At 49.6% G+C, this 20,543-nt stretch overlaps 4 protein-coding genes across 6 annotated transcripts in view; 2 read left to right on the top strand and 2 right to left on the bottom strand.

Moving 5' to 3' along the window:
• Positions 1 to 560: 560 nt before the first annotated feature.
• ARFIP2 (ARF interacting protein 2) lies at positions 561 to 6,899 on the bottom strand. 3 transcript variants are annotated; one of them, XM_081098176.1, is made up of 8 exons: positions 6,779 to 6,899; positions 5,862 to 6,002; positions 5,516 to 5,612; positions 4,672 to 4,790; positions 4,275 to 4,496; positions 3,577 to 3,734; positions 3,263 to 3,437; positions 561 to 2,822 (listed from the first exon to the last, which is right to left on the bottom strand). In XM_081098176.1, exons 2-8 carry the CDS (start codon positions 5,958 to 5,960, stop codon positions 2,667 to 2,669), a joined length of 1,026 nt encoding a protein of 341 aa, XP_080954302.1. In that variant the 5' UTR covers positions 5,961 to 6,002; positions 6,779 to 6,899; the 3' UTR covers positions 561 to 2,666. The 3 variants fall into 3 exon arrangements, with proteins under 3 accessions (XP_080954302.1, XP_080954304.1, XP_080954303.1); XM_081098178.1 differs by having other exon boundaries at positions 5,516 to 5,722; positions 6,779 to 6,859; XM_081098177.1 differs by having other exon boundaries at positions 5,862 to 5,962; positions 6,779 to 6,854.
• Positions 6,900 to 7,022: 123 nt separating this feature from the next.
• Positions 7,023 to 8,216, top strand: TIMM10B (translocase of inner mitochondrial membrane 10B). The gene is made up of 3 exons (XM_081099483.1): positions 7,023 to 7,111; positions 7,314 to 7,409; positions 7,572 to 8,216. The coding sequence occupies exons 1-3, from the start codon at positions 7,079 to 7,081 to the stop codon at positions 7,746 to 7,748; spliced, it is 306 nt and encodes a 101-aa protein (XP_080955609.1). The 5' UTR covers positions 7,023 to 7,078; the 3' UTR covers positions 7,749 to 8,216.
• A 6,639-nt stretch (positions 8,217 to 14,855) lies between these two features.
• Positions 14,856 to 16,521, bottom strand: LOC308524201 (uncharacterized protein; the record flags this gene model as incomplete). Its single annotated transcript, XM_081098390.1, has 2 exons — positions 14,856 to 15,980; positions 16,282 to 16,521. The coding sequence occupies 2 exons, from the start codon at positions 16,519 to 16,521 to the stop codon at positions 15,375 to 15,377; spliced, it is 846 nt and encodes a 281-aa protein (XP_080954516.1). The 3' UTR covers positions 14,856 to 15,374.
• Positions 16,522 to 19,087: 2,566 nt separating this feature from the next.
• Positions 19,088 to 20,543, top strand: part of DNHD1 (dynein heavy chain domain 1) — a gene marked incomplete at both ends in the record, with an annotated part of 53,875 nt that continues 52,419 nt past the window's right edge. The window contains 2 exon segments of the mRNA XM_081100255.1: positions 19,088 to 19,133; positions 19,412 to 20,201. Of these exon segments, the coding sequence (XP_080956381.1) occupies positions 19,088 to 19,133; positions 19,412 to 20,201 (836 nt within the window).

Genomic DNA, 20,543 nt, shown 5'->3' with positions numbered 1-20,543 from the left:
CGGATCCGCGGCCCCAGGTCCCCGCCCGCTGCCTCAGGCCCCCCGCGGCTCCAGGGCAGGCGGCACGGTGGGTCTCGGAGGCCGGAGGAGGCTCGGTCAGGAAAAGGCCAGCTGGACAGCAGGGGTTTCGGACTCCGGGAGCCTGTTCGGGCTGCCTCCTGGGGGTTCCCTGCCCGGCTTTCTGGGGGGGACCCTACGGAATATGCTAGTGTGGTCCCCGTTGATCGTGGGAGACAGGAATCATCCTGTACCTCGACACGGATCTCCGGGCGGCGAAGGGCCCCAAGGTGCCAGGGCAGGACCCAGAGCTCGGGAAGGGGGTGATGGGGTCGGAAGGTGGGGGGACTTGATCCCGCTCTAGCCGCCTGGCTCTCCCTGAGGAGCAACCCCGGCGAGGAAATTACGGTTCCGACCACCCAGCGACTCCCTTCCCCACTCCAAAGACCAGAGCAATTCTCAGAATCATCGCATTGGGGGAAAGCAGCCCCCGTGGAAAATAACAAAAATTATAACAACAGTTCACAGGGACTGAGTGCTTATATTGGGCCAGACACACAACGAACCTTTTTACATATATTATCTCCTTTAATACTCATATTGTTAATAGGTAGCTTCTTTTATTAGCCGTGTTATACAAGTAAGAAACTGAAGGCCCGGGCTCCCTAGAAGTTAACCCTGATCACTCAGCTAGAAAGAGGTGTAGCCAGCGTTTGTTTGAGCTCTGTGTTAAGGTCCTGCCTTCAGGCACCCAGTGTTTCACAAAGTGGGGGTCACCCCTCTCCTAATAATCAAGCTGCAGTCAGGTGATTGCAGGCTGACCAAAGCCCAGGAAGCCTGCCTGGGAAGCTGCAGTGTCTGTGACAAAGGGCGAAGTCGGGCCGCACCTGGATCTCAGTGCTGGGAGCATCTGCTGGGGGTGTCCCCTCCTCCAGTCCTCGCAAGTAGGGGAGTGTTGAAACATCCTGGGGCTCTCCTTAGCCAAGGAGCAGAGGTGATGGCACCTGAGCTCCAGCCCAATTAAAGTGCTGCTGGAGAGCTTTCCTGCCTCAGACAAGGTTCAGATTTTGGGTTCAACAGGGTCCCTGGAAACTGCCTCAACCTCTCATCCACCTGAGTTCAGGCCCCCAGCACAGGTGTTCCAGCGCTGTGATGCGCCTCAGACAGGACTCGTGTTTGCTTTGGAGACTGGACCAGAGCTACTAGACTACCGGCTATGAGGGAACCGGGGTGTGTTACACTAGTTTAAGCTTCACCAGGACTACTTTCCTAGACCCTAGACTTCTGCCAAAAAGGCCTCATGGCTCCTCTTCTCCAAAGGGCAGAAGTCCTTAATCGGCCGGAAGAGGCAGGCCTACCCTGAGCTCTTACTACCTTACCTCTGTAGTCTTCCTCTAGCCACACCCCTTCATCTTTCATCCCGGTGAAACTCCATTAATTCCTCCAGATTCCTACTCAGGGCCTTCACATATTGGCCTCTCAGCCTACGATGCTCTTTACTCTTTCTGGCTGTCTGAATACCCTTTCTCTCAGCTTTCAAGTTGGCATGCCCATCTCCACTCCAGTCTAGGAGAGATGCCCCTCCTCTGTGCTGCCATAGCTCCCTGAACTTCTGTATCCTAGTACTTATCACCGTATTGTAGTTGCCTGGTTACTTACTTGTCTCTATTCCTCACTAGACCATAAGCACTGTGGGAAGGGACTGTGCTTTATTCACTGATGTTTCCCCAGGGGCTAGGGCAGTGCCAGGCAAGTAAAAGCTCTCAGTAAATATTTGCTGTATCAATGAATGCATAATGGCCAGCGGGCCCAACCCACCTTGGGCCCTGTGCTCTTAAGATCCTTAGCTATCTTGGTGCTGGCCTAAATTTAGGGCAAATGAAGCTTTTGCTCAACCTGGGTCTGGAGGAGGAGTGGGTCCTCAGACTGTTCTGGAAACCTCTGACTTCAGTTGTCTGTCCCCAGCTCTTCTGACTTGATAGGATTTTGGTGTATTAGACTGAGCATTCCTCTACCCAGCCCACCCTCCTAGAGTCCCCCACAAATTGACCTCACTGGGCCTGCTTTTATGAAAGGTTTATTCCTAGTGCTAGGTCCCAATCTTCCAGGGCTCTAAGCACAATTAAACTGGGTGGATAGGTGAGGGGATGCCCATTCTGATGCAGGGCCAGAAATGGGGCTCCCCATTATTCCCACCCCTTTGGTCCCAGTCCCTTTCTCTGCAATGGGCACGCATAGAGGAGGGACAAAGGGTACTGGAGGCAACATCATTGGCCCAGGGGAGCCCAAGAAGAGCTGCCTTTGGCTGACAGGGCCTTTTGAGGCTCTGCCATTGGTCGGGGGCACACCCCAGGAGCTGGGGATAGGCCTGAGCAATACCATTGGCCAGGGAGTGGTTTTGTCATAGCCTTTGGCTGTGGAGTGGAAGGAAAAGATCTGGGAACAAAGCCCAGTGGCCAGGAAGATAAGGGACAGGGCAGCAACTGCTAGGCCTGCAGGCCCCATCCCTACCCACAGCAATATGGGCAAAACTGGTGTCAGGCCCCAGCAAGGGGAAAGGAGCCCATGCCTGAGGGCAGGTGGCAAGGGATATCCCATGTCCGATCTCCCCCACCCTGGGACTGCCCCTCCCAGTGTCTTTATGACAGCCAGGTTGGTCTGGGAGCGGCTCACTGCTCCTCTAGCCAGGAGGGCTTCTCAGCTCCTGGAGGCCTCAGCTTGATGTTGAACTGCTGCAGGGTCTGCTCCAGTTGTTTCTGGTTCCCAGCAAAGTAGGCGGACACAGCATTGTGGAAGAGCAGCAGCTGCTTGTGCATCACCTTGATCTGGGGGTCCAGAGGGTCAGCTGAGGCTGGACTCAGGTGCCCTTCTTGAGGGGCTGAGCCTGAGACCAGACCAGGGATGCATGCATTCTGCTCTGATGGTGCTTTGGGGGTGGGGTTTGAACTCCACCGAGGGAATCAAAGGAGAAAGGTTAAGCTGATGGGAGAAACCTGACTTGATTTGCTGGGGCTGGGGTTCTGGTACCACAACTCAGGGTATGATTTTTCTGTCATGATCCTGGGACCAGCAGTCAACTCTTCAACAGAAAAGGGCCAGGGATTGGAAGGAGGGAGACCCGGAAAGGTCCAGGGGTTGAGGGTGCTAAGAGAAGATCCCACTCCTTAGACTGCATTACTCCATCCAACGATGGGCAGGGTCTAGGGGGGAGGGTCGTTGTTACAGATGGGAAGATGGGCTGGGGTCAACGGGGTGGGGTTGGCACCTTGTTTTCTTCCAGGAACTTGAGCTTGATGGCCACATCTCCCCGCAGCTTCTCATATTTGTCCCGATGGGCCTGGAAAGTGGCCTGGGCACTCTCAAGTCGACCACGCGTCCCTGCATCCCGAGGGCCTAGGCTCAGCTCCTCTAAGTCTGTACGGTAGGCATCATATTCCAGCCTGGGGAGGGGGTGATATAGGCTCATCTCCACCCCTTTGTCCTCCACACTCTTCCTTCCTGAATTCTTATGACCCTAACCTCAAATTTCCACCCAAGCCAGCCAACTCCCAAAGCCCTAGGCCCTGCCAGTGCCCACACCTGGCAGCCTCATACTGTTTGACAGTCATGAGTGTGTCTTCCATGGTCTTGGTGACCAATGTGTTGATGCTAGAGACAAAGAAGTTCACAGCCCCTAGCAGTGTCTCTCCATTCTTGCACAGCAGCTTCTGTGTCTCTGCATTGTAGCCAAATTCCTCCTGAGGGCAGAAGGGAGGGACAGGCCTTGAGAAAGAGTCCCTACCTGACTGGAGCTGTAGGGCCCTTCATTCCCCTCTTCCCCAGGGAGGAAGCAGCCATCAAAACTGGAACAACCAAGGACTGCCTCCAGCAAGGCTCTCTTAGCCAGAAAGTTAGTGGGGCCACCCTGGGGATGCCTGGGGTGGGAATGTGGGGGTGGGGTTCTCAGATAAGTTCACAGGACTAGAACAGAGAAAGCTAGTGCAGCAGGCAAGGGAGGGGCTCGGATTAGGCTGAGCATCAAAGGCATTCTCACAAATGCAGAGAAGGGTTACTTGTGAGGCACCCAGTGTGTCGCCTCCCACAGCCCCTCCAACTTCTGGACCTCTGTACAAACCCTTAAGCTGCCTCCACAGGTGAGTGCTGCTGGGGGCAGGGTTGGGCCCACCCTGTAGGGGTTCTCCCTCTGGGCTGCAGGAGGGAGGGAGGGAGGCTGAGGGGTGACTGCCTGGGAGGGCCTGGGCCCAGTCCCCCCACCCTCTTTGGCCTGGCCGAGGCACCTGAAGCTCTGGGGACTTCTGGCTGAGGTCAGCAAAGGCGTCACCTAGTGCATGCTGGGTCTGCAGCAGGCTGTAGAGGTGGGCTGTCAGTGCCCGGCCCAGCTGCAGGACACTCTCATACTTGCGCTTCGTCTCACGCAGCAACTCAATCTGCAGCTCTAGCTCCAGGTCCACAGTCCGAGAGCCTCGGCCAAATCGCTCAGATAACAGCTGCTTTGTGCACTGATGGGGAAGAGGGGGAATCAGTCAGAGACCCTAGCACCCTGCCCCCACAACAGGTATGTACCCCAGTATACCCAGACTCTTAGTCTCAGCCATAGATGAAATATTAGGATCTGGGAGAAGGGGAAAAGGACCCATGGGAGTTTGGGGGAAGGGAGAGGTGCTTGAGTCCCACCTTATATGTGTTGATGCCCCATTTCTTGACGATGTCAAACTTCTCTCCAGCGATGCCCCGAGCCACCTCATCTCCAGGGCTAGCAGGAGTGGCACTGTGAGATGGATGGCGGCCAGACCCTAAAGGACCAAGTTCTCTGACACCAGCCTCTCTCAGATACAACCAGACACCTCTGTGGCTCCACCCATTCTTCCCTCCCAGCACCTGAAAAGGACTTTCCTGAAGGAGCAGAAGCTAGAGACAATTAAATTCTCCTACTCACTAGGAGGAACTCATATCTTGTGCCCTGAAACCCAAATCCCAATATACATCTGGCCTCCTCTAAGGTGGTGGTGGGGATTGGGGGGGGGGGGGGGGGGGAGGTGGATAGGGAAGAGGAAACAGAAGGAAATACACAGAAGGTGGGCTAGAAGGTCAAGGATGGTGGGTCCTGGTAACAGGAAACCTGGTTGACATTCCCATGTGGTATCACAGTCTGTGAGGTTCAGGGCTGTTTATTCCTCTAAATTTTAGAGTCTAAAGTACCAACTCTGAGAAGCCTCATAAAGATCCAAATCAGCATCAAGCCCTAGAGCAGGGGAAACTTCTGCGGAAGCGTCCCTAACGTGACTCAGGTGGTGGCAGCGGAGAAAAAGGCTGCACCTCAGGGGAAATGGCAAATGGGAGCAGTTGGACAACCCTGGGAACTGGCCTTGGGGTGAGGACTCCATAGGGTTCACACTAGCAGGAGTTTCCAAGATCTCTCAAGATAATTCAAGCTTTCTCAGACATAGCCTATGCTCCCCAGAACCATTCCTCTCCCCATCCTCACTCAAGCTTCCTGTCCTGGTCTGATCATTCATACCTGTGGGGATGAGTCCATCACCAGAGCCCCCATAGCCACCAGACACAACGCTGGTTTCATTGAGGTTGGGTCCTGACACCATCACCTGCTGGAGGTCCTATAGGCCAGAGAAGAGGGGGGCTTCAGGAACATAAGGGCAGCTGAAGCATTTTGGGGGTGAGAACAAGCTTGGATTGAAGCATCATAGAGAGAGCACACAAGGGAAGTCTGCACAGAATCAAAACGAAAATTTGTAAAAAGATTGAAGGGAGTTAGATAAATTAGGGAAGGCGACTAAAATAGCCTAGGGTTTATGAGTTGGGATTCCTAAAATGAGACAATAAGGAGAAAAATCAAACAGAAGCACCTGCTCCAGACCATCATCTTCGGGAAGCTGCCCAGCTTCGCCATTCCCATGGATGGGGATCTCCATTGTGGCTGCCTTCCCTAGGATCCCGTCCGTCATGGCTAGGGAAGGGACCGGAGTCAATGTCTCCACCCCAGCGCCCTGCAAAGCCCAACACAGACAGTTCTGGAAACTGGCCAGGTCTCCAGAAGAGAAAGGTCCCCCCTACCATTTCTGAGGTTTTAGAGGCTTTCCCAGGGCTCGGGAGTCCTGATTTGGCTGCCACTCCTTTCGTCAGGTAGCATATGTATCTCTCCCCTCCAAGGTGCATGGTTTTCCACATGCACACCCAGGCCTCAGGTGTCTTCTCCTGACTCTCCAACCCCACCAGGACTCCGAGATCATTCATGCATTCAATCGTTCAACAGACACTGACTGAGTACCTACTATGTGCCATGCACTATTTGAGGCCCTGGAAATACAGCAGTGAACAAAATGGATAAAGTCTGTATTCTCTTGGAGCTTATCCCCATGCAGGTGTTTCTCCCCATCAGGAGATGAACCCCTTTCCAGGGCTCAGGTATGTCACCCAGGGCTTGACCTTGCACACTCCTTTGGTGTGTCTCCCCCTTTCCTTCAAGTGATCTCCCCCTCCTCCACCCCATGCACCTTTTCTTCCTCGCCCTCTCCACCAGGCCTTAGTTGAATCAGTTGGTGTATGTTCTCGGCCTCTGGGAAAAGCCTCTTTTTCCCAGGATAGAGTTGAACCCTTCCAAAGTCAGTTATGTCTCTCCAGGTGTGTTTCCCTTTCCCCCCACCCCCACCCCGTACACCTGGGCATCAGGTGTGTCCTCATCCTTCCCTGAGCTCAGCGGTATCTTGCCCTCAGGACAGGTTCATGCGTTCAACTTCCACTTGACTAAGTACGCCCCTCTCACCTCGGGCTGGGCTGCTCTTCCCCTCGGGGCGCCAGGCCCGGTCCGCGCGGGGACCTCGGGCTCCCGTTCCCGTCGCGATCCTAGCAGCAGGTCAGGGATTCGGCGGAAGTGACGTCCACACCCGGGCAGAAGAAGCCGGCCACGTCGCAGTTTGTAAGGGCGGAAGTAACGTTGAGCTAGGGGGCAGGGCGATCCTTGAACCAACCCTTCAGTTCTCGGGGAAAAGCTACCGGAGATTACTTCCGGGGCGTGACCGAGACGCTGTAACGGAAGTAAGGGCGGGCGTGCTCCTGAGGCGGGATGGAGCAGCAGCATCAGCAGCAGCTGAGGAATGTGAGTAGCAGCTAGAAGTGGCTTCGGGACCTTACATTCAGCTCGCATCACCGTCCGCAGGGCGGGACCCCGGAGAACCAGGGGGCCAAGGGCTGGGAACAAGGGCCGTAGTGCGCGGTCCCAGGAAACGCCGAGGCGGCGCGGCCCCGAATTGAGGTGTGGGCCCCCTTATCGCTGAGTCTTTGATCTCCTTCTCTTCCAGTTGCGGGACTTCCTGTTGGTCTACAATCGGATGACGGAACTCTGCTTCCAGCGCTGCGTGCCCAGCCTGCACCACCGGGCCCTGGATGCTGAGGAGGTGGGGAACCGAGTAGGGAGCCACTCTTCCTCCTCCCCAACTTCCCTTCAACCTTTGGCCGAGTCTTTCCTTTACCCTCGCCCCTAGGCTGGGAAGGGGAAGACAGGAGACGCACCTGACAGGCCACCTTTGGCCTCTGCCTCCACCCTGTCTTCCCTCCAGGAGGCCTGCCTGCACAGCTGTGCTGGGAAGCTGATCCATTCCAACCACCGCCTCATGGCCGCCTATGTGCAGCTCATGCCTGCCCTGGTGCAGCGCCGCATCGCAGACTACGAGGCTGCCTCCGCTGGGCCAGGGGCTGCTGCTGAACAGCCGGGAAACTCGCCCACAGCCAGCTAGCCATCCCCAACCCAGGAAGGGAGGCACTGGATGGACCCTCAAATTGAAGGAGCCAGTGGACCTTGGGCTGGGTGCAGCCCGTATAGAGAGTGAGGAGTTGCCTGAGAGCTGGGTACTGTTGCTCCTTTTTCTGGAGCTAATAAACCTCCGTTTGGTTTATGTTTTGGGCGGAGAAGCTCTGCCCACTTGACTAGCACCATCCTTTATTTGTCAGTGCATATCTGCTGGCTTCAACCCTGGCAGCAGGGAAATTGCCTTCTATGTGTAGAAGGAAAACCTCAGCATTCATTCCCCAGGCACCTGGTTAAACTGAGGTGTGTGGATGCAATTTTTTAAGGTTGGTAATAGCAACAGGAAGGCGATTCTTCACCAGATGACAGAGAAAATAGGAGCTCTGTCCAGCTGTCATTAAATAAAATCTGTCTGACTTTAATGGCTCACTTGTGAGCTGGGTATGCATTCATTCATAACTTTTTGTGTGTGGATTGTGTCTTGCAAGAGGGAATTCTGCTAGATTTAGAGAAAAGAGGAGACATCTAAGGACAACAGGGTTTTGGGGGACTACCTCCTTATAAATCAGTAACTTCAGAACAGATGAAACCTATAAGAATTCTGAATGTTCTGAAACTTTAACCATATCCCCAAGTTGTTACTTCTTTACTATTTTCTAAGAAGACTTTTTTTTTTTTTTTTTTTTTTTTGCTTCAGGGGTGATCAGAAAGGGGAAAACTTGAGGGCCCATATTCTGCAATATGGTCAGGCTTGAGATAAAGAAATCCAAGAGAGAAATGATGGTGGTGGTTGTGGAAAGGAAGGGATAAGCAAAATCTATGGGACTTCTTTAATGTTACTTCTGTCTCACTGCTTATTTATAATTAATTCCAGCTCTTCCACCTTTACCCCACGTTTCCACTCTGCCTGTTCTGTGATTTCTAGTCCCCACCTATCCATTCTTTTTATTTCCTCCCAGTTGTGGAATTTACTTCTGCTTTCAACAGTGTGAATGACCTATCACTCCATCACCACATTTTCTTGCTGCTCTTGTGTCCTTTTTTTAAAAAAAATATATATTTTATTGATTTTTTACAGAGAAGAAGGGAGAGGGATAGTTAGAAACATCAATGAGAGAAATCAATCAGCTGCCTCTGGCTTGCCCCTTACGGGGGATGTGCCTGCAACCAAGGTACATGCCCTTGACCGGAATCGAACCTGGGACCCTTCAGTCCACAGGCCGACGCTCTATCCATTGAGCCAAACCGGTTCGGCTCTTGTGTCCTTTGTATCATTCCAGCTTTTCAATCTTTTCTGTTCCTCCATTCAAACTTCTAGAGAAAACACAGCTGTGTAATGAATGTCACTAAGTATTTAAGGTTCCAACCTCAACCAAGCCATCATTACCAACAAGCAACCCTTTGTGGGTTCCTGGTCTATTCACTGTCCTTAACATGGCAGTTATTACACCTTACTGCTCTCCTTAATTCTTCACCTCACCCTCAACTATTTCCCATCAACTGACCATGTTTCATTTTTTTACAGTGGAAATGGAAGCTTTTAGACATTGGTTCCCACAATAATAAAAATAACTTCCTACACCCACAAAGCACACAGTTTTCTCCCTCGTATAGCTCAGGAGTTTGAAATTCTCTAATAGTAGACCCTGTATTAAAATACAGATCTGACTTGCCCTGGCCAAGTAGCTTGGTTGGTTAGAGCATTGTGCTTGAAACATCACATGTGCTCATTATGCCAAAGGCAAGACCTGAGGGAGACTCCAGCAATGATGAGCCAAGGTAGAGATTCAATCCTGAGTCAGAACACATACAAGAATTAACCAATGAGTGCATAAATATGTGGAAGAAGAAATCAATGTTTCTCCTTTCCTCTCTAAAAAAAAGCCCAAACAGATCTGACTTTAAAATCCATGTTTTTGTTTTTATACTATAACAGGCTACCTCTCAAAATTATATCTATTGAGCCCCTACTTTGTATAGGTTCTGATGTTGGTATATGTCATGCTTTACCTTAGTTAATCTTTATGACAAAAGTACAAGTAAGAGGTATTATCCCCTCTCTTAACAGATGAGGAAGCAAGAATCCAGAATGTACTATGTATCTTATATACATAGTCACCTGTTGAGAAAAGTGGTTCCTATTACTTCTTGCCTTTTAGCTAGCTGCTGTCCCATGAACAAATCTTGAATAGAAAGGTTTATTGGAAAGTAAAAGTTGCTGGCCAGAAACTTCCTTACGAAGTGGCTTCATGTCTACCTAATAAAATTCTTTCCTTGGAAAGTATAAATGCAGGAAATCAGCTTGTGAACTTCCCAATTTCCAGACACAAGGAAGTGGGGATCCAGGATATTGTACTGCTGGTGGAAGGATTCTTCCACATCAACATTTGTGGGTGTCCTTGCAACAGACTTCCTTGTACAATGGGGCCTTGACTTACGAGTTTAATTCGTTCAGAGACGAAGCTCGTTAACTCAAATTACTCTATCAACTCAATGCAAAAAATCGTCCGAGAGACAGCTGGTATCTCAAAAAACTCGTTAGTCGGGACACTCGTAAGTCAAGGCCCTACTGTAATTAAACTGCCAGATGATTATGAATGATCTGTGTTTCCAAGTCATGTAATTAATAATTACTGGAGAAGGGCTAGGAACATAGAAGGTCTTTGAACTTCCAGAGCTATTTGCTTATTTATCTGTACCAAACCTCACCCCCAGGCATGGAGAAAAAAGTGTCCCTCAGTCTGATCCATCAATTAGTCTCTTTCTTAAATTTCCAATCTCTTCTGTCCTGGTTCTTTTCTCTTAATATTTATAAGAACCTTATTCCTACTATCCATCTTCCATTATTGCTGGAGTCTCCCTCAGGTCTTGCCATTAGCATAATGAGCACATGTGATGTTTCAAGCACAATGAGAATAAATGTTGACAAAACTTTATCTGATTACCACAGACATTGGAGAGAGGGTTAGTGTTCCTGTCATTCTGGCTTCAGAGCATAACTGCCCATTTTCCTTTGCAAAGCCTGATTCCTTTTGTGAATGTTCCTCCATGTCCCGCGTGGTTCAGGGTTCAGGATCTGGAGGAGGGGCCACATGCAAATGAAAGAGACGAGACAAGAAATAATTTGGAAATATTGGGGGCCAGGTGGGAAAGCCCAACTCAAGGGGAAGGATTTCTACTGGTGCCCAGGCTTCGCCAACATTTTATTCAACTTTGGATACAAATGAAGCCCTTAGGCAGACAGGCAATTTTGGTAGCAGACAGACTATCTTAAAGGTCAGTAAATACTGGAGGATTTACTCTGAGACTATTTGATCAGGAAATAACTTGAGCCCCCATTGTCTGGACTAGACAATCGGTGCATAACTCTGGCCCTTGCCATGGGTTCAAGGTTCACCAGCGTTGGGAGATCCTTGTTTGCACTTCTCTGCTAGTGAAGACAATGGGTGACTTCCTGTACCTTTGAGGCTATTCAAGTGTACCACCCTCTTGTTATTTGTCCTTAGTAACTACCACTCTCCTACATTCCTTTGTCTTCCTGTCCACTCATTGATACTTTTATGTTTATGTGGACACTCCAGTATTTTGGTCTCTTAGTTCTCTGACACAATCTAGCGATTTCCACTTTCTTGGGCATCCACTCCCATAATTATGTCCTGGCCATTGTCTTCACCTCCAACTGCTCTTATCTTCAAAACACTATTACTTGCATCTTATTCACTGACCATATTCCTTTCACTTGATTGAACTATTCCTTATTGTTTTTTGAGTCACTGGGGCAGTCAGGTCATTGCTTCTACCTTCTCTTTATTCCTATCGAGCTTAAATTCTAGTGATTCTCTTGGGATAGACTGTGTTTCCTTACCTTTCATCTTTTTTGGATACATAGATAAAATGTATGTCTAAACCGGCCCAGCATTCCTCTTAAGGCCAGTGCCTATTCCTGTGCCCTGAATCCTAGTCCTTCCTTCTTTGGGAATGGCTGACTTTTCCCCACTTTACTAAATTCTCATCAGTGTTTAAACATGCTAAACTCTCCCTTGATAGAAAAACAAACCACTCTGTACCTCATTTCCTCTCCAGCTACCAACCTGTTTTTCCACTTTATACTGAAAGCAGTTGAATACTTTGGCTCTCTCCATCCCATTCCTCCACCCAATCTGGTGTTTGTTTTTTGTCAATCCTCATCTGAGGATATTTTTCCATTGAGAGAGTGGAAGGAAGGGAGGCAAAGAGAGAGAGAAACATAGATTGGTTGCCTCCTACACATGCCCCAACTGGGGCTCAGGATCAAACCTGCAACCCAGGAATGTGCCCTTGACTGGGAATCGAACCCATGACCCTTCAGTGCTCTATCAACTGAGTCACACTGGCCAGGGCCACCCAGTCTGTTTTGACTTCTACAACCTTTATTCTATTGAAATAGTTCATACTGAGGTCACACTGGCTCACCACGTGACCTTCACATTCCTAAACTCAGTGGCTATTTCGCAGTCCTCAGCTTACTTTCCCTTCTCAGTAGCATATTGACTAGTTTATCATCAACAGTCTTCCCCTAGCATCTGCTATTCCACTCACATACTTAACTACTACTTCTTTGGCCAAAGCTTCTTAGCCTCCTTTGCAGGCTCACCGCCCACCCCCCTCCCTCCCCACTTCAGCCTTTAAATCTAAAAGTTTCTCTGGGTCCTGTTCTTTCTCAGCCTATTTTTTCTAGGATTGTTTCATCCCCACTCTGAGCTTTGGTTACTGATGACTCCCATATCCCTCCTCTGAGCCACTTGATTGACCTCTCCACTTAGGTTATCTCAAAAACATCCTGCCCTAGCCGGTTTTGTTCAGTGGATAGAGTGTCAGCTTGCAGACTGAAAGGTCACGGGTTCGATTCCAGTCAAGGGCACATGCCCAGTTTTCAGGCTCAATCCCCAGTAAGTAGGGGGTGTGCGGGAGGCAGCTGATCAATGATTTTCTCTCATCATTGATGATTCTATATCTCTCTCTCCCTCTCTGAAATCAATAAAAATATATATAGTTTTTAAAAATCCTCAGCTAGCCCTAACCGGTTTGACTCAGTGGATGGAGCGTCGGCCTGCGGCCTGAAGGTTTCCAGGTTCGATTCCGGTCAAGGGCATGTGCCTGGGTTGTGGGCACATCCCCAGTGGGAGGTGTGCGGGAGGCAGCTGATCGATGTTTCTTTCTCGTCGACATTTCTGACTCTATCCTTCTCCCTTTCTCTCTGTAAAAAATCAATAAAAATAAAAAAGTCCTCAGCTCTACATGTTTCCTCATAAACTCTTCTCCGGGAGAGTCCTTCAGTTGCAGAAGCTAGAAACCTCCCTCATCCCTTCATTCAATTGCCAACTCCTATTTCTACATATCCCTGGATTCTGTCTGTTTCTCTGCATCTTCACAGTCTCCCATCAGGATTATTGCAATTGCTGCTGCTCCCTATGTCCGCTTTTGCACCCCTCCAACAGACCAGAAAACACAAAGTGATGCTTAAAACTTGGCAACAGCTTCCCATTCTTAGGATAAGAATTGACATTCTGTACATGACTTACAAGGCCCTGCATGATCTAGCTCCTGCCACCTCAGCTGTATCTTATCAGTGACTCAAACACTGGACTGTCAGTATTGTTTGTTGAATTGGACTGAAACCACACCTCTCTCTCCTCTCTGCTCTAACCACACTAGCCTTTTGATTCCTCTAACCTGTCATATACTTACATCTCAAGGCCTTTGTACCTGCTGTTTTCTGGCTTGCAATGCTTTCCCTCCACCTACTAAATTACTCATTCTTGAGTATTTAATTCAAATACTCTTTCCTCAAAGAACTCTTTCCAGACTGCAGCTCCCATAATTCTTCATGTTTTTGGCATCCACTTCTATCAGTAACTCATGAGGTCAGAGTCCATGTTTGTATTGTTCACCATTGCTTTCTTATCACAGTTCCCAGCACATAATATGTGCTTGATAAATATTTGTTGGATGAACATCTTTCATTCTCCTCCCAGCTCAATCTACTAGTCATATAACAAAAGGAAGACTTTTTATTAGAGGAAGAGACAGAAGTGAATCTGAATTTAACCTGCTCTATTTTTTTCCATAGTGCTATCATGTATATAGTTTACTCATTTTGTTTATTATTTATTACTTGTGTCCTCCACCAGAATGTAAGCTTCATAATTCAGTTTTTGTCAATGTTAGCATTTTGTACACTGAGATAACTACCTAAAATAGTGTCCAACACAGTTGATGCTCAGTAAATATTTGTTGGTTGAATCAAGGAAGAAAGAATAGTTACAGGGCAAAGGTTTAGAGCTTGGCTTTAGGGAGGGAAAGAAGATGGAATGGATGAAAGCAGATCTAAGTAATTTTTGATATAGTTTTGGGAGATTGAGAGTGCCTTGTAAATAGCATGTGTGATGGTTAGTTTTACCTGTCAACTTGACTGAGTTATAGTACCCAGTTATTTCATCAAACACCATTCTAGGTATTGCTGTGAAGGTATTTTATAGATGTGATTAAAATCTACAATTGACTGACTTTTTAAAAAATATATTTTATTGATTTTTTAAAGAGAGGAAGGGAGAAGGATAGAGTTAGAAACATCGATGAAAGGAAAACATCGATTGGCTGCCTCCTGCACACTCCCTACTGGGGATGTGCCCGCAACCAAGGTATATGCCCTTGACCAGAATTGAACCCGGGACCCCTGAGTCTGCAGGCCGACGCTCTATCCACTGAGCCAAACCGGATAGGGCAGAATTGATTGACTTTAAGTAAAAGAAATTACCCTTAATAATGTGGGTGGGCTTCACCTAATCAGTTGGAGGCCTTAAAAGTAAAAACTGAGATTTCCCTGAGAAGAAATTCTGCCTCAAGATTGAGGCATTAACTCCTTCTTGAGTGTCTAGCATTCTGACCTACCCTACAGAATTTGGACTTGCCAGCCCCACACAATCATTTGAGCCAATTCCTTAAAATAAATCTCTGTATACCTGTATCCTATTGGTTCTGTTTCTTTGGAGAACCCTGATTGATATAGCATATGTTCTTCTTCTTCTTCTTCTTCTTTTTTTTTTTTTTTAATATGAGCTGAAGTTATCAGAGAGTAAAATAGTAGAAAATGGAAGATGAGAGAGTGCAGGAGGTTAGGAAGTTTGAAATAGTCTTTGCACAGAATGAAAGAGTGAACTGACAAAAGAAACAATTAGAATTTTAGGGGGTATTGAGGGCTCAGTAGAGGTTACTGAACAGAATTCCCTTCTGTCCTTGTCTATCTGGAAAACCAGTGTGTTTGTTTGTTTGTTTGTTTTGTTTTTTATAATCCTCATTAGAGGATATTTTTTCCATTGATTTTTAGAGAGAGTGGAAAAGAGGGGGCAAGACAGAGAGAAACAGCAATTGGTTGCATGTTTTACTTTTTTCCTCACAAGAACATAAAAATTATGAAGGGGGAACTTAACAGGAAATTTAAAAAATGTAACAATTTTTCCTTTTAGTAGTCCTTGGGTAGTTATGACAGAATAGGTTCCACTTTCTGTTTGTTTCTTTGAACAGGGATTTAGGTCCAAAGTTTTGTTTTTAATATCTGCTTCTGTCTCCCCCTCTATCAGATCGGCTTCCTCCATGGCCACCACCCCTGGGTGCTCTGCGGCTTGAACTGCTTAGGAATCAGGTGGAGGAGGGTACCCCCTTTCCATAGAAGGGGGAAGCCCTCTTTCTTGTCTGCCAACCCAATCACGACCACTTGAGTAGAGGTCACTTCGACTGCTTGAGTAACTGTCTCGATTGCCACCATATCCATCACGTGAGCTTCTGTAATCATCATAGCGACTGTTTCCACCATAAGATGGCGGGGGCCCTCTTGTAGGTGGACCACTACGTGAGTTACCATAACTGTCATATGAATCCCTGTAGGAACCACCACTTGGATGATCTGAATAGTCATGATCACAACCATAGCCATCTCTATCACTATAGCCTCTTGATGGATAGTCATCACGTGAACTGGAATGACCATAATCACAATAAGTATAATCTCTTGGTGGTGAAGCATAACCTCTTGTATCACGGGAGCTTGGGTAATCTCTACTTGAGTAGCTGTCTTTAGTAGAATATCCATCATTTCTTGGGGACAAATAAACATCTCTACAGGAAGGCAGGGGTTCCCTTCGAGGTGGGTCTCCATAACTATCTCTTCCTCGAGATGCAGGAGCTCTTCCTCCCATTCCACTGCTGCTGCGAACTGGTCCTGAAGGAGCAGATCTTTTAGCAGGAGGACCCACACTTCTCGGTGGTGGTCCTCTTTTTACTGGAAGTGGTCCCCTGGAAGAACTCATGTTAAAATTCATGGAATAGCCACCATCATCCATGTGCTGTCCACGTGAGGGAGGTCCCCTGATTCCTCCACTTCCTCCTCTTCTCCCTCTAAGACCCCTTGGAGGGCCTCTGCTTCTTGGAGGTGGAGGTGGTCCACGCCTACCAGTTTCAAATGATGGTTTGGTGGCTTGTTCTACTTTGATGGCTTTTCCATCTAAGGACTTTCCATTCATATCTCTGGCTGCATCCTTAGCATCTGCTGCACTTTCAAAGGTGACAAAAGCAAATCCTCTCGATTTGTTGGTTTCACGATCTTTCATCAAGAGTACTTCCACTATCCGTCCATATTTGCCAAATACAGCTTCAAGGGCTTTCTCATTTGTTTCTGTATTGAGACCACCAATGAAGAGCTTTTCTGGGCGATCAGCTTCAACCATGTTTCCCTCCTGGTAAGAGTCGGAGGGGTGACGACGGTTTCAAACCTCCTACAAGCTCGCTGACAGGGGCTTCCTAGCTGCTCAGCACAGAGAGGGCCACTGGCTCCGAAGACGGAAGAGAGAACCTGCAGGAACTACTGCGCCATATGTTGGGGTCCAACCCCAGCAGGTCCAGGGGTTCCCAAAGGTGTGGATGGAGTCGGCGGAGAAGGAATGACACAGACACAGCATTCAGTTGATCAGCAGCCTAGCCAGGTTCTCTAGCCAGGATCTCCAGCCAAGTTCTGTCCTTTATTGTCTTGTTACATGTGTATTTATACCAGTTGATTTTAATCCTATCAATTTCTATTCCAAAGGTTAGGGCGTTTCTTATCTCCTTCCAGGGAGTAAAGAGTATGTAGCTTAAGGGCGATTGTTCGTAGTTAAAGTGATTAACTACTCGCCTGGCACTTAGTTAAGGGGTTTTATTCCCTCCCTAACTTCAGGGAAAAATCCCTACCTGGGGAAACAACCTTTCTCGGAGAGGTGACCTTGGTTAAAACACATAGTGCCAAGAAGGGGAGCAAACATTAAGAACAGTATGCCATATACGCCAGGTCCCTTGAAACATATGCTGTGCAGATGTTTCTTCCCTGCAGTGACTGTGTCAAGCAGCAAGGATGGACCGGCTTCTGGCAATTGTATATTTTGATCTTTTTGTTATTACAGTATATGTGTGGTAGGAAGAATTTTAAGATGGTCCACAAGGCCCTAGCTGGTTTGGCTTAGTAAATAGAGCATCAGCCTATGGACTGAAGGGTCCCGGGTTCGATTCCAGTCAAGGGTACATACTGTGGGCTCAACCCCAGTAGGGGGCATGCAGGAGGCAGCTGATCAATGATTCTCTCTCCCTCTCCCTTCCTCTCTGAAATCAATTAAAAAAAAAGAAGAGTCCACAAGATTTCCCACCCCCTGTATACATACCCTACCCTGCATAATCCCTAGAACTTTGAATCTGATAGAGTTTACTTTGGTAATTAAGTTATATAATATGACATACTTGACTGTAGAAAAGGGAATTACCTGGTGGGCCTGACCTAATTACATGAACTTTTTAAGAGCAGGAAGTATTCTTTGGCTGGTTGCAGAAGAGGACATCAGAAAGATTTGAAGCGGGAGAAGTGCTTGAAGAACTGTTGCTGGCTTAAGGATGGAGGGGCCATAAAGCGAGCCTCTAAGACTTGAGAGTGGTCCCTGGCTAATGGCCAGGAAGGAACCTGGGACCTCAGTCCTACAACCACAAAGAATTGAATCCTGTCAACAACAGGAATGATTTTAGACCAAGGTTGTAGCACTTAAAGTAGTGAGAAGCAGTTGGATTCTGGATATTTTTGAGGCTATATAGCCAACAAAATTTGCTGAATGATAAGACATGGGATGTGGGGATGGGAGGGGGAGAGAGGGAGAGAAGTCAAAGGTGACTCTAAGGTTTTCATCTGAGCAACTGGAAAAATTGCCTTGCCATTTACTGAGATGGGGAAGACAGTGAAAGAAGCAGATTTCTTTGGGGCAGAGGGAGAACGAATGGGGGGCAGTTAGGAGTCCGGTTTTGGACATTTTAAGTTTTTAAGTTTGAGATACTCATCATTCATCCAAGCGGAGACATTAAATAGCACTATTTTTGTTTTAATCATTCAGCCCCAGCCCCACCCCCTATTTTGAGCTTATTGTGATCAAGAATTTCTTCTTGCTAGGAGTTGGGGGTGGGTGGAGTAGGTGGATATGGCGGAGGTGGGAGGAGGGGGGTTTGGGAGGGTCTCAAAGACAGGTGGTTGGTGCCTGACGCTGGTTTAGCTGCCCAGTGAATAAACAGGCGCAAGGATTACACCAGCCACGCCGACCCTCCAGCGGTGCAGGCAGCCAGCGCATTCGGCCTGGCCCTCCCCCCTCACCTCTGCGTACCCGACCTGGGGCCCCACCCTCCCTCCGCTTACTGGCTCCTGGGCGCTCCAGGCGGCAGCGCTGAGCCTCACGCGAGGGCTCTAGTAACCGTTCTAACCCCCGGGAGGAGACGGACCCGCTCCCCTTCCCCAGGGGAGACCACTCTCGGGCTGTCCCCTGGAAGGCCCCCTCCTCACACGCCCCCAAGGATCCCTCCTTCCTTCTCCTCCTCCTCCTCCTCCTCCTCCTCCTCCTCCTCCTCCTCCTCCTCCTCCTCCTCCTCCTCCTCTTCCTCCTCCTCCTCCTCCTCCACCTCCTCCTCCTCCTCTTCTCCCCTGACAAGCAGTTCTGTGGCCACCTGCCGGGTCCTCAGCGGCCCCTCCAGCGCAGATAGGACTGGGCTTTGCTTCCTCCCGTGGCGACCCGCTCCCGTCCTCTGCAGGTCGCAGGCTCCACCCCAGGGACGGCTCCTCAGTCACCGAGGTTCTCTGGGCGGGTTTTCCGTGTGTGTATCCACTGGCCTCTGCAGAGGTCACAGGCTTGTCTGTCTGCCAGTCACTCTGCGCGCAGTGGTCTGTGTCCAGGAGCCAAGTCCAAGTTCGTCCATTTACCCAACAGGTGCTCCCTGATGAAACCTCGTCGGCAGATGTGTCTCCCTTCCCTTACCTTGCCTCCTGTACCCTTCCGGCCAGGTGAGGGGGCAGTGGCCTGGCTGGTGGGAAGGAACCTGTGCAGGGAGGGCCCCCACCTCTGTCCTGGGCGGGCTTCTTACCAGACTCGCTGCGGAGGCTGTAGGTCGGGTTGAGGGTCCCAGAAAGGGCCCTCTGCTGGCCTGGCTCTGCCCTGCAGCTCCCATTTCCCTGTCCTAAGTCCCTCCTCTCTTCCTTCCCCAACCCCTTGACCCTGACCATCCCTTGACCAGAGCCTAAGGCCCCCTTCTCTTGCTCCTTTCCTGGGCTGGGCCACGCAGGTGAGGTCCAGCAGCCAGGAACCTGGAACTGGCAGTCGGAGCCTGAGCAGTGGGCCAGGTCGGTTCGCCAGCAGTTGGATGCCCAGCTCCTCGTGGTCTCGAAGACGTGGGTAGACTCATCTCCCAAAGAGGCACCATATGATGCCCTGGAGTCTCAGCACCAGCAGAGGCGGCAGAGGCAGTTCCTGCAGGCGCTGACTCAGTCGCTGCCTGGCCTGCGGCGCCTGGTCACTGAGCTCCGCACTCTGTTCTCAGCTGTGCTCCAGGACTGCAGCCTTGAGGCCTGGCACTACCTGCACGCAGTGCTCTGCCTGCTGCCTCCATACCAAGCGCTGCTCGTGGGCCACCTGGACCTGCTGCCCTTCCTGGAGCAGCTGTACCGCTGGGCACCCTGGGTCCAAACCCAGCTCCAGCTGGACCTGCTCGATGCCATAGACCAGGCCTTTCCCCAAGACACCTCTTTGTTAGAGAGTGCCTCTCATGCTGACTGCTGCCTTCAGAAGCAGAGGTTCCGTCATGGGCCTCTCATCCCAGCATGCCCTTTTGTGCGGGCCAGGAGGAGTGGGCAGCAAGGAGAGGAAAAGTTAGCCACGTGGCTGCGGCCACTGACTCTGCCTGAGCTGCAGCACAGCCTGGGCATTGTGGGTGCCGAGGTGGCTGTGAATGAGGCACCGTGGCGAGATGGCCTTGGCCTCCTGTCCTTGGCACTGGCAGCAGACATCCCGGTACAGTATGAAAGCGGTGGCACCGACGACGCGGAGGAGGAGCCTGTTGGAAGAAAAAAGACTAAGTAAGTGAGGGACCCAGTCTGGGGTTCTGAGCGGAGCAGAGAAAGAAGCCAGTTTATGGGTGCCTCCTGGGGGGGTTGGTTGTCAAAAGGCAGCTCTCTATTGATTTTAGTGACTAGCCCAACCCGGTGTGAGGCTGCTCCTCTCTTCCTTTGTTTTTTAAATATGTTTTTATTGATTTTAGAGAGGAAGGGAGAGGGATAGAGAGATAGAAACATCAATGATGAGGGAGAATCATTGATCGGCTGCCTCCTGCACGCCCCTTACTGGGGACTGAGCCCGCAACCCAGACATGTGCCCTAGGCTGGAATTGAACCCGGGACCCTTCAGTCTGCAAGCTGATG

This window comes from Myotis nattereri, assembly GCF_964212035.1.
Source record: "Myotis nattereri genome assembly, chromosome: 9".
NCBI lineage: Eukaryota > Metazoa > Chordata > Mammalia > Chiroptera > Vespertilionidae > Myotis > Myotis nattereri.
The sequence above is the reverse complement of the archived record's forward strand: the minus strand, read 5'-3'. Positions and strand labels throughout refer to the sequence as shown.

Excerpts from the sequence above, each read along its gene's own strand:
- ARFIP2 (XM_081098176.1), bottom strand. The coding sequence starts at position 5,960 with ATGACGGACGGGATCCTAGGGAAGGCAGCCACAATGGAGATCCCCATC. Across the intron at positions 5,613-5,861 it reads AAGATGATGGTCTGGAGCAG|GACCTCCAGCAGGTGATGGT; the intron begins GTGCTTCTGTTT and ends TCTGGCCTATAG. Across the intron at positions 2,823-3,262 it reads AGTTCCTGGAAGAAAACAAG|ATCAAGGTGATGCACAAGCA; the intron begins GTGCCAACCCCA and ends CTGGACCCCCAG.
- TIMM10B (XM_081099483.1), top strand. The coding sequence starts at position 7,079 with ATGGAGCAGCAGCATCAGCAGCAGCTGAGGAAT. Across the intron at positions 7,112-7,313 it reads ATCAGCAGCAGCTGAGGAAT|TTGCGGGACTTCCTGTTGGT; the intron begins GTGAGTAGCAGC and ends CTTCTCTTCCAG. Across the intron at positions 7,410-7,571 it reads GGGCCCTGGATGCTGAGGAG|GAGGCCTGCCTGCACAGCTG; the intron begins GTGGGGAACCGA and ends TCTTCCCTCCAG.